The sequence below is a fragment of the Schistocerca piceifrons genome, chromosome 3 (genome assembly GCF_021461385.2).
Source record: "Schistocerca piceifrons isolate TAMUIC-IGC-003096 chromosome 3, iqSchPice1.1, whole genome shotgun sequence".
In the NCBI taxonomy this organism is placed as follows: domain Eukaryota; kingdom Metazoa; phylum Arthropoda; class Insecta; order Orthoptera; family Acrididae; genus Schistocerca; species Schistocerca piceifrons.
In genome coordinates, this window is record NC_060140.1 from 852,338,844 (window position 1) to 852,351,877 (window position 13,034).

A 13,034-nucleotide genomic window follows, 5' to 3' on the forward strand; every position below is an offset into this window, starting at 1 on the left:
TGGAATTCAGACCACATTTGTATGAGTAAAAGGACGTGATAAGGAGGCAGAAACTGAGAAGGGAGTTAGATTGACTTGTAGCTTATTCCACATGTTATTCAGTTAGTATAGTGGAATAAATGTAGAAAAAGAGTTATGGCATCAGGAGAAGAAATAAAAACTTGAACATTTGTCAAAGGCTTTCTAGTTCTACCACAGAAGGCAAATAACTTGAAAGATCACTTAAATTTAACAGATAATGTCATGAAAAGACGTTATAAGCTTAAAATCAAGAAAAATAAAATAAGTATATGCAGCATAGTCAAATTAAATCAGTCAATGCTTCATAAATCTGATTAGGAAAAGAGAAACTGACAGTAACAAACCAGTTTTACTATCTGGGGAGAAAAATAACTGACACTAATAGAAGTAAAGAATGATTCAAATAAAACACAATACTCAATAGCTAAGTAAACTACTACAGCACTAAAATAGGAATAAATTCTTGAAAGATGTCACGCCTGAAAATCATAACTGGAGCAGTACGTTACTATTTAAATCATTATCGACACAATTGCTGCTTTCAAAAAACATTGTTTATGATGGATGAAATTAATAAGTAAAGAGGATATAACATTCAGACTGGCAACAACTAGAAAATATTTCCTGAAAATGAACAATATGTTGGCCTCTAAAATGAATTTAAGTTTTAAGAAGTGTTTTCTGAAAGTGTTTGCCTAAAATGCAACTTATATCATTGTGAAAGGTAAATGCTGAAAAGTGCAAACAAAATGAGGACAGCAGCTTTTGAAATGTGGCATTACTGAAGAATGCTGAAGATTGTATCAGTAGACTGTATGATGTAATCAAGCCTGAGACATACCCAGAATTCTTCAACACTGCTGGGTATTGGTAATTTCATTTTATAAATTTAAATGCTCATATAAAACTGTAACCATTAAAATTCATTATTTCAAACATAGTTAGTTATATCTTATATGTTTAGAATAATTTTGAAGATTTAACATAAGAATCTGTAAATTTAAATCTACCAATTTTTGCCAAATAGATCAGTTAATATCTTTGACAATGATGTAAATATCTTTCCTTTAAATGTACTGCTGCTTTGTGAACACTCTCAGATGAGGGCTACCGTGGAGAGCTGCATCAAACCGATCTTCGAACTAAAGACCATAACAGCAGGGGATCACACTTTTAAACACCAACACGACCGTGGTACTTGATCGTCGGGAGTATGTGGCTGAGGGACTGCTTCAGCTTTCAGACAACACCACATACAACGTTTGCCAAGGTAATCCCGTTCCTGACGTCCAGGCGGAGCTTCAAGGAATCCTCAGAACCTTAGGCCCCCTGCAAAACCTTTCACCTGACTCCATCAACCTCCTGACCCCACCGACACCCCACACCCCTACCTTCTACCTTCTTCCTAAAATCCACAAACCCAATCATCCCGGCCGCCCCATTGTAGCTGGTTACCAAGCCCCCACAGAATGTATCTCTGCCTACGTAGATCAACACCTTCAACCCATTACATGCAGTCTCCCATCCTTCATCAAAGACACCAACCACTTCCTTGAACGCCTGGAATCCTTACCCAATCTGTTACCCCCGGAAACCAGCCTTGTAACCATTGATGCCACGTCCTTATATACAAATATTCCGCACGTCCAGGGCCTCGCTGCGATGGAGCATTTCCTTTCACGCCGATCACCTGCCACCCTACCTAAAACCTCTTTCCTCATTACCTTAGCCAGCTTCATCCTGACCCACAACTTCTTCACTTTTGAAGGCCAGACATACCAACAATTAAAGAGAACAGCCATGGGTACCAGGATGGCCCCCTCGTACGCCAACCTATTCATGGGTCGCTTAGAGGAAGCCTTCTTGGTTACCCAAGTCTGCCAACCCAAAGTTTGGTGCAGATTTATTGATGACATCTTCATGATCTGGACTCACAGTGAAGAAGAACTCCAGAATTTCCTCTCCAACCTCAACTCCTTTGGTTCCATCAGATTCACCTGGTCCTACTCCAAATCCCATGCCACTTTCCTTGACGTTGACCTCCACCTGTCCAATGGCCAACTTCACATGTCCGTCCACATCAAACCCACCAACAAGCAACAGTACCTCCATTATGACAGCTGCCACCCATTCCACATCAAACGGTCCCTTCCCTACAGCCTAGGTCTTCGTGGCAAACGAATCTGCTCCAGTCCGGAATCCCTGAATCATTACACCAACAACCTGAAAACAGCTTTCGCATCCCGCAACTACCCTCCCGACCTGGTACAGAAGCAAATAACCAGAGCCACTTTCTCGTCCCCTCAAACCCAGAATCCCCCACAGAAGAACCACAAAAGTGCCCTACTTGTGACAGGATACTTTCCAGGACTGGACCAGACTCTGAATGTGGCTCTCCAGCAGGGATACGACTTCCTCAAATCCTGCCCTGAAATGAGATCCATCCTTCATGAAATCCTCCCCACTCCGCCAAGAGTGTCTTTCCGCCATCCACCTAACCTTCGTAACCTGTTAGTTCATCCCTATGAAATCCCCAAACCACCTTCCCTACCCTCTGGCTCCTATCCTTGTAACCGCCCCCGATGCAAAACCTGTCCCATGCACCCTCCCACCACCACCTACTCCAGTCCTGTAACCCGGAAGGTGTACACGATCAAAGGCAGAGCCACGTGTGAAAGCACCCACGTGATTTACCAACTGACCTGCCTACACTGTGATGCATTCTATGTGGGAATGACCAGCAACAAACTGTCCATTCGCATGAATGGACACAGGCAGACAGTGTTTGTTGGTAATGAGGATCACCCTGTGGCTAAACATGCCTTGGTGCACAGCCAGCACATCTTGGCACAGTGTTACACCGTCCGGGTTATCTGGATACTTCCCACCAACACCAACCTATCCGAACTCCGGAGATGGGAACTTGCCCTTCAGTATATCCTCTCTTCTCGTCATCCGCCAGGCCTCAATCTCCGCTAATTTCAAGTTGCCGCCACTCATACCTCACCTGTCTTTCAACAATTTCTTTGCCTCTACACTTCTGCCTCGACTGACATCTCTGCCCAAACTCTTTGTCTTTAAATATGTCTGCTTGTGTCTGTATGTGTGGATGGATATGTGCGTGTGTGCGAGTGTATACCTGTCCTTTTTTCCCCCTAAGGTAAGTCTTTCCGCTCCCGGGATTGGAATGACTCCTTACCCTCTCCCTTAAAACCCACTTCCTTTCGTCTTCCCCTCTCCTTCCCTCTTTCCTGATGAGGCAACAGTTTGTTGTGAAAGCTTGAATTTTGTGTGTATGTTTGTGTTTGTTTGTGTGTCTATCGACCTACCAGCGCTTTCGTTCGGTAAGTCACCTCATCTTTGTTTTTATATATAATTTTTCCCACGTGGAATGTTTCCTTCTATTATATTGATAATATAATTAAACAATTATAAGAGAAAAAAGTCAACTTCAGAGCTTAAGTTAAGCAGGATGTCTCAGTGAGAGGTGCAGCTCATAAAATAACAGATTTTCCACAGCTGCAGACAATGTTAGAAGTAAAAATGCAACAGGGGCAACATCAGTTTTGTGCAGAAGGATTAACCCTGTGACATGCTTACCAATCGGATGAATGCAGTCCTGTGTTAGGGCACACTGCACCCATGGCAGCATCAGTTCCCTGTGCACTTCCGCCGTGTTGTACAGCAGCAGCCTACTCATCTCCACCATGCGCAGGAACAGGAAATTTTCTGCAGTCGTGCGAAAGTAATCAAACATCTTGGGATGTGTGAGCGAAGAAGTGGCGTGGTGCGTGGCCCAGCTCAAGACAGCGCCGCCCTTCAGGGCTGCCTGCAGGAGTGGCTCGATGCGACTCGTTACCAGGCGCTGGTCATTCTCCAGGAACAAAACGCCACCGGCTTTGTTCAGGGCGTCCTGCATCAGATTACAAATGGAGCACCAATGTTGGTAACACTCCTTGCACATGTGCACAACTTCCTTTATTGTGAATGAGGCTACATTTACATTTATTTATCATACCAAAAGCAATATACAGGATGGTCCATTGATAGTGACCAGGCTAAATATCTCACGAAATAAGCATCAAGCGAAAAAACTACAAAGAACGAAACTCGTCTAGCTTGAAGGGGGAAACCAGATGGCACTATGGTTGGCCTGCTAGATGGCGCTGCCATAGGTCGAACGGATATCAACTGTGTTTATTTAAATAGGAACCCCCATTTTTTATTACATATTCGTGTAGTACGTAAAGAAATATCAATGTTTTAGTTGGACCACTTTTTTCGCTTTGTGATAGATGGCGCTGTAATAATCACAAACGTATAAGTACGTGGTATCACATAACATTCCGACAGTGCGGACGGTATTTGCTTCGTGATACATTACCCGTGTTAAAATGGACCGTTTACCAATTGCAGAAAAGGTCAATATCGTGTTGATGTATGGCTATTGTGATCAAAATACCCAACGGGCGTGTGCTATGTATGATGCTCAGTACCCTGGACAACATCATCCAACAGCCAGGACCATTCGCTGGATAGTTATGTTATTTAAGGAAACAGGAAGTGTTCAGCCACATGTGAAACGTCAACCACGACCTGCAACAAATGATGATGTCCAAGTAGCTGCTGTCGCAGCTAATCCACACATCTGTAGCAGACAAATTGCGCGAGAATCGGGAATCTCAAAAACGTCGGTGTTGAGAATGCTACATCAACATCAATTGCACCCGTGCCATAATTCTATGCACCAGGAATTGCACGGCGACAACTTTGAACGTTGTGTACAGTTCTGCCACTGGGCACAATAGAAATCACGGGACGATGACAGATTTTTTGCATGCGTTCTATTTAGCGACAAAGCGTCATTCACCAACAGCGGTAACGCAAACCGGCATAATATGCACTATTGGGCAATGGAAAATCCACGATGGCTGCGACAAGTGGAACATCAGCGACCTAGGCGGGTTAATGTATGGTTCAGCATTATGGGAGGAAGGATAACTGGCCTCTATTTTATCGATGGCAATCTAAATGGTGCAATGTATGCTGATTTCCTACATAATGTTCTACTGATGTTACAACAAGATGTTTCACTGCATGACAGAATGGCGATGTACTTCCAACATGATGGATGTCCGGTACAACTTGCGTGCGGTTGAAGCGGTACTGAATAGCATATTTCATGGCAGGTGGATTGGTCGTCGAAGCGCCATACCATGGCCCACATGTTCACTGAATCTGACATGCCCAGATTTCTTTCTGTGGGGAAAGTTGAATGATAGTTGCTATCGTGATCCACCAACAAAGCCTGACAACATGCGTCAGCACATTGTCAATGCATGTGCGGGCATTACGGAAGGCGAACTACTCGCTGTTGAGAGGAATGTCGTTACACGTATTGTCAAATGCACTGAGGTTGACAGACATCATTTTGAACATTTATTGCATTAATGTGGTATTTAAAGGTAATCACGCTGCAACAGCATGCATTCTCAGAAGCGATAAGTTCACAAAGGTACATGTATCACATTGGAACAGCGGAAATAAAATGTTCAAACGTACCTACGTTCTATATTTTAATTTAAAAACCCTGAGCCATATGTTTGTGACTATTACAACGCCACCTATCACAAAGCGAAAAAAGTGGTCCAACTAAAACATTCATATTTCTTTACTTACAACATGAATATGTAATTAAAAAATGGGGGTTCCTATTTAAAAAAAAATGCTGTTGACATCTATTTGACCTATGGCAGCGCCATCTAGCGGACCAACCATAGCGCCATCTGGTTTTCCCCTTCAGGCTAGACAAGTTTCGTTCTTTGTAGTTTTTTCATTTGACGCTTATTTCGTGAGATATTTGGCCCAGTCATTATCAATGGACCACCCTGTATATGTACACATCTTAACTACAGACAAAATATAAACATTACAAATACTAAACAACTGCAAAACAGAACTTGTCAATCTCGCATGTGCACTGATCATAGGTTTTGCTAAGTCCTCCAGGTCTGCTCTGACCCTCATTCCACCGAATAGACTCCACACTGAAAGGCCACCTCTGGTCATTAGTCCTACTCCTGTGATACTGGAACAGAATCAGTTGCGTTTTCAGAAACAGCCTTAAGTCGCAATTTGCATTTTTCATTACGGCCGGATTCGCTCTTCAAATGAACAAAGGCATCGTCAGAAGATGCAGTTTATAGTCGGCTGACAGTGTTATCTAGCCTTTACAATTGGCTGACAGCTCTGAAGATTAATTTGGCTGTACCTTAGTACTTAAACTTATGTTTTAAGTACAGTAGTAAATGATGACACTGACACTGACAGCACCATAGATGAAGCTGACTGTCACTTTCATTTTTGGTGGCGTCAATGTCATCATTTACTACTGCACTTTAAACATAAGTTTAAGTACTACAGTACAGGCAAATTAATCTTTAGAGCTGCCAGCCAACTGTAAAGACAATCCTAGCCACTGTCACCCAACTTTAAACTGCATCTTCAGATGATACCCTTGTTCATTTGAAGAAGCAAAACCAAACATAATAAAAAATACAAAGTGCAACTTGTAAAACTAAGTTTTCGAAAACTTAGTTTTAACAACCCCCCCCCCCCTTTCCCTACAGACAGTGCCTGCTCTTGGTAGACTCAGTTGAGTGACTTGGAGCTATTCCATTCATCTGGGGGGCCACAGGGGAGTCTTCCTAGTATGATCCAAAATTCAATGAGCTGGGATCTATCACACCACATTTCTAGTACCATTAGCTACGAGTTCTTTGCATTTATTAGCGAAATTCCCTTTTGCCTTCAATTGTGAAAGTGCTTTCTGGTAACTAAATGGACAATTTGTGATAGAGTTGCTTTAGTTTTCTCTTTTCTGGCTGCTACTTCATATCAATCTGCAGTGAGACACAACTTCTCCAACAGTGCAGGCCACATATTGCTTGTAATACTTGGCACGTCTCAATGATAGTTGCACAACAACTGCTTTAGTAAAGTGAGATCAGTACCATATGGGGGATGTACAGCAACGCAACGCTAGTGCAGACGTCCTCACAGATTCTTGTTATGCTTCCCAGGTTCTTGTTTAGAATTTGCGCACAACATTATTCCTGCCAGCCGCCTTCAGCTTTGTGTTCAGACAGCACTGCTTCAACACGAATCTGGTTCTGCAAGAACCCAGGACAAGAGTGAAGGCGTCATTTTTTCCAAAACAAATTGTTTTTCAATGCAGTCCCTGTTTAAGGGTCTACACTTTGCCAATGGCCATCTATTTTTTTAACACTTCCAAAAATTTGTAATTGTCAAGCTAAACAAAAGGCGTCTCTCTCAATGATGACCACTTCATCTGAGCACAACTTGTTTACCTGCAAGGCATTCTTTTATGTTTGGGAAGAAGAAGAAGAAGAAGAGAAAGTCATAGGGACCCAGGTCAGATGACTGTGGGAGATGGGGTGGATGTGCCAACATTTCACAACACAATTCATGCAGTTTTGTGGCAACAACTTGAGACCAATGTGTTAGCACAATGTCAATGTGAAACACCTTTTTTTTCTAAGCTGTCCAGTGTCTCGTTCTAGTCTTGAACAATGATAGTTTTTCCTTTTCCTAAAAAGTCTATGTACGACACCCTTCACATCCCAAAAAATATCACCATAATTTTTCTGCCTGAAGGGATAGTCTTCACCTTCTTTAAAGCAGATTCACATGAAGCTAACAACTGCTTTGATTGTTGCTTGATTTGGACAATAAATGTGGAATACAGTTACTATGACAGTGACAACTTAACACAAAAGTCCTGCAGATGTCACTCAAATTGCTGCAAACAAAGCTCTGCAGTTGAAAGCTGCGCCTGCTTGTTGTCAGCAATCACAGAACCCAATACTCAGTGATTTGTTTTATCAGCACCCAGTCACATAATATATCAACACACCTATGGCCACTTCTACTTTGTACACTTTCATTCGATAATCAATGAGAATCATGTTTTGGATTACATCACTGATTTCTTCAGCAGGTACATCTGCCAGGTGTCCTAGACAATCCTCATCAAAAACTGATAATGAGGCCACAGTTAAATTTGTTGAAATGATGTTTAACTCTTGTCACTGACAGTGAAGGGTAGCCGTAAAAGCATTCAATTTCGCTTTTATCTTGTCATACTTTTCCCATACAAAACCAAAAACATTAACCACCAAACAATATTTCACTTTCTCCAATTGGCAAAAATACATAGCACAACTTAGTGAAATGGCTGTAAATCCAAACTGACCTGTGAATCACAGTCATTTTAATAAGTGGTGTCTAAAAGATTGCAGCATAAAATGCAAACACCAACTGGTGTTGGCAGTGCCATCTGCCTTCAAACACAGATACTTACTGCACTGCCCTCATAAAAAGGCTTGCAGTTCCATCCCCCATCCTTGTTCAACAGACCTAGTGCAGAATTTCTAAATTCCTTAATCTCAATGGAATTGTGAACTCTAATCTTTCTACCTATACTGCTGAAATCCAGCTCACATATGGCTGTGTCGCAGCAGATTGCCTTCCATTGTTTCCCTGTGTTTTATTCAAATCTATTGGCTTCATATGTTTCATCAGTTACTGAACTTTATCTGCTGTAAATGGCTCAGGCTTTCCACTAACATTGTGTGTGTGTGTGTGTGTGTGTGTGTGTGTGTGTGTGTGTGTGTGTGTTTATATATATATAAAAACAAAGATGATGTGACTTACCAAATGAAAGTGCTTGCAGGTGGACAAACACACAAACAAACACAAACAAACACAAACATACACACAAAATTCAAGCTTTCGCAACAAACTGTTGCCTCATCGGGAAAGAGGGAAGGAGAGGGAAAGACGAAAGGATGTGGGTTTTAAGGGAGAGGGTAAGGAGTCATTCCAATCCCGGGAGCGGAAAGACTTACCTTAGGGGGAAAAAAGGATGGGTATACACTCGCACACACACATATCCATCCACACATATACAGACACAAGCAGACAAGCTAGAGCCCATGACTGCGCCATGTGAATCACTCCCTGTAGGCACCACTCAGCAACACCAGTACTGGAGGAGCAATATGTAATGAAGAAGTGATCCGCATACAGAGAAGGGAAGACTGTTCTGTGCCTATTTGCTAAGTTATTTTACGATGGTTAACTTATATAGCTCAACCCTAGACCAAGATATCAATAATCCCCCACCATCCCTCCCGTAACTACAACAGCTTGTATTCCAATCTCCAGTTAAACCATACAGCTTAACCTCAGACAAGGATACCAACAACATAAGCCACTAGGGTATGGCACCTCTTCATTCAGTGTGCCCTCTACAGCAACATTTCACTTCCACTCCAAAACACACATCATGGCTTGATGATGTCACACAATGCATCACAAGTACGTCACAGGTCAAAGGGAACGGGTGGTATCCTACGAGCTCTCGTACATACGAGGTACCTGGGCGAATAAGATTTGCTACCATCCTTAGCTTGGCGTTCCTCCCATGTTGGGGCCAGGGAAGGGAATGATTTAGGATCATACTTCCTTGCATTGTACTGAGACTTGGAACGCTTAGAGACTGCTGGCATTTGATCACCAGCAAGTGATGATGTGGTACGCTTCATCACGTGTCATCCACCCTGATGCTATCCACTCCAACCAGGGGCCCTCCCCACGGGCGCCACCCAGCTGCAGCAATGGCCACCTGGCAGGATGGCCATTGCCGAGAGTCCCAATGCCCCAGGGCGACGTACACCTACTCCTTGCCATACATGGGGAGTTAATGGCGCAGGCATCAGCCCAGCGATCCCTTTGTAGTCAGGGGGCTACAACTAACAGGGTACATGGCGGCCCCACCACAACAGACTGGATACCGTGCTGGATACGAGGTGCAAAGAATTCCACGGCCATCGTCGACGAAGAAAACAACACTGCATATGGAGGAAAACGTGCCCAGGAAGGTGTCCTTGCTCAACAGATGGAGGATGAGTGGGACTGTAATGTCACAACAAGAAAGTGGGCTAAAGATCTCAATGCACGATGGACATAACGCACCATGTAAGGTGCCCTTCCCCTATTGGCTCGCTCTCCAGGAAAATTTTGAAAAATGAAGATCAAACCCTACAGGGGTCCATCACATAAAGGCCAAAAGGTGTGAGACTCCTTTTAGTCGCCTCTTACGACAGGCAAGAATACCTCGTGCCTATTTTAAAGCTTATTGGTCAAACGCTTCACAACATTAGAAGCACTATCTTCTACTGTCTCATCTCTTCCATGGTATAAATCAAAATTCCAGATATATCCTGGTCTTGATTCAGCCAAAATGTACAGCTTCAAACCATATTTGTTTGGTTTATTGGCCATATAAACCTTGAAGCCAAGCCTACTCTTTCTCTGTAGGGACAAATTCCTTCGACTGTTATTACTGTGTGAAGACAGTAATTGTTCTCGAAAGAACAGAATACTGTTGATGACCGTGCAGCTTTTCCCTGGAATAAATGGTGACTAACTGAAACCCTCAGCTGCCGACAGGTGTTGATATACCTCGATGTGGACAGCTGAAAATGTGTGCCCCGACCGGGACTCGAACCCGGCATCTCCTGCTTACATGGCAGATGCTCTATCCATCTGAGCCACCGAGGACACAGATGAATAGCACGACTGCAGGGACTTATCCCTTGCACGCTTCCCGTGAGACTCACATTCCCAACTGTCCACAATACTACATATGTAATGTACCTTATAGACATTTGCCCATCCACTCATTACTCGCGCACGCTTTGGCGATTCCCGTAAGAGTTTGGGCAACCTGTGCACATTCGCACAGACGAAGGTCAATGGCTGGGTTATTACTGTTTCCTCTGGATAATAAAGTTTTGGAATTTCTCTCTCAATGAATTATGGAGAGGTCTAACTTTATAAAGTGCATCAAAACCTGGTTCACCTTTCTTTTTTGCCTTTGTGTTATCATTGAGGTAAAACATAGATAAAATGTTTATAAATCTATCTCTTGACAAAACAGTGGGACAAAAATTACAGCTGACAACAGGATCAGTACTCCAGTGGCTCTTCATGTCTGGCCTCTCAGTTATTGCCATATGCAGCAAAATAGCAGGAATTTTTTCGTATCTGCAACTGTTACAGTTTTCCACTGTTTGAACCTAGAATTACGCAGAAGATTATTGTCAGACCACAGCTTAGCAAGTTTTTGCCTGGCACAACAATTTGTCTGTACCATTGTTGTTATGAGAGTATTGTTGAAGAAATAGAAGAATATATCTGAAGAATCACCTCATACATTAATAGATACATTCTGTACCAATCCTTGAGGTCCTGTGTATACAGCTATGTCAGAAATTTCGTCAACATCTGTCCAGCCACCATCAGTCACTTCTACTTCTTTTTCTACTGTGAGTATTCGCAGATGTAGAAGGCAAAACATGATATGATTCATTACCTGAAGTACTTGCAGGAGCATAATTCATAATATAAAATTCTGGGAAGCTAATAAAAGAACCATTTGCAGTGACTAAATCTGAAACAAATCTTGACTTACCGCTATTTTCAGATGATGTATAATCCGAATCATCATCAAACAGCCCTATTTCGCCATATGCAAACTCGTCAACAACTTCATAAATCATTTGCTCCAAACGTTTATCCTGTTCACTGTACATATCAAAAAGAAAATCAACACGAAAACACTCAAAACAAATGAAACTGAGAGGCTGCCAATGCCAGACAATGTCTATGAAGTAAGTTACAATAACAAAGTCTCTCATAAACACAAAGTATTCCACTGAGTTCGCTGCTTCTATCTAGTGCTCGCAGTTGAAACTATGAAGGCTGCAGACCACTCAGACTTCGCAGGAGTCGTAAATATACATTTGACTCCACAGAGAAACATTGTAACTGACAAGAGATAATATTATATCGGCCACACAATTCTGTTTCATTCTGAAGATGTAATATTACGTCGGCAGCACGCTAAGTGTTAAAGAAAATAAATATTGAGAGGTCAGTGTCAAAATTCCCATATTCCTGAACACGGGTCGACAAGAGGTTCGCGAACTTACAGGACATATTGCTTAAACTGCGCATTTCTGAGCCAAAAATATCCTTTGTGAAAGGGAAGAGTTATCCCAGAATATAATGATGTATGCCAGAAGTGAATAAAATAAGCAAAGGAGACTACTTTTTGAGTTGGACCCTCACTTATAGCAGATACTGTTCTAATAGTAAATCTAGCAGCATTCAGTTTTTGAACAAGATCCTGAATTTGGGCTGTCAGTGCTATATTCTATTTGCTAGGAACTTTTCAATCCAATAACAGAGATTGTCTACACTCTGTAAGCTCTTATTTTGTTCACTAGACAACAGTGTGGACTGTATTGAATACCTTATGGAAGTTGAAGATTACAGCTTTGACCTGGCTGTAAGTATCTAATGCCTTCCGGGTCTTGTGAAACAACACAGCAGTCTGGGTTTCACAACATTGTTATTTGCAGAATCCATGATGATTTCTACAGTGGAGATAGTCTCCAGCAAGACCATATTACACAAATGTAAACAATGTTCAACAACAGTAGAGCTCCAGTCATAGAGCAGCAAATAGTCCAAGAGCAGCAGCATATAGTTTGTATACATCAATTTGTTAGTAGTTTTCTGAAGTACTACTGAGTAAAATTGAACTGTAGCTGTGTATTTATTTGTTTTTAATAGTGCTATTTATTTTATCATAAACGATTGTGTATTTTTTCAATCATTCGTGTAGACCGAGTTAATTGTAGCTTAGTTTTCCACTCCTGTAAGTGCTAGTGCCACTTTATTTAGTTAATCTATGCAACCTCTGTGACTTGCACTGATTTGTAAATTTATTTCTGATTTCATATAGTTTTTAAAACAGTAGGAAATTGATAGGCACTGTGTTTGTTGTGTGCAGAGATAGGGAACTGGCTGCTGTCCAGCAACAGCTAGAAACTGTGTCGGCCACAGTCAACGTCCTTTAG

At 42.1% G+C, this 13,034-nt stretch overlaps 1 protein-coding gene across 1 annotated transcript in view; it reads right to left on the bottom strand.

Moving 5' to 3' along the window:
* The window catches only part of LOC124788103, a 60,999-nt gene that overhangs the window by 20,960 nt on the left and 27,005 nt on the right, over positions 1–13,034 (bottom strand). Inside the window, exon 5 of the mRNA XM_047255220.1 lies at positions 3,622–3,934. Coding sequence (XP_047111176.1) covers positions 3,622–3,934 — 313 coding nt within the window. The remainder of the gene's footprint in view (positions 1–3,621; positions 3,935–13,034) is intronic.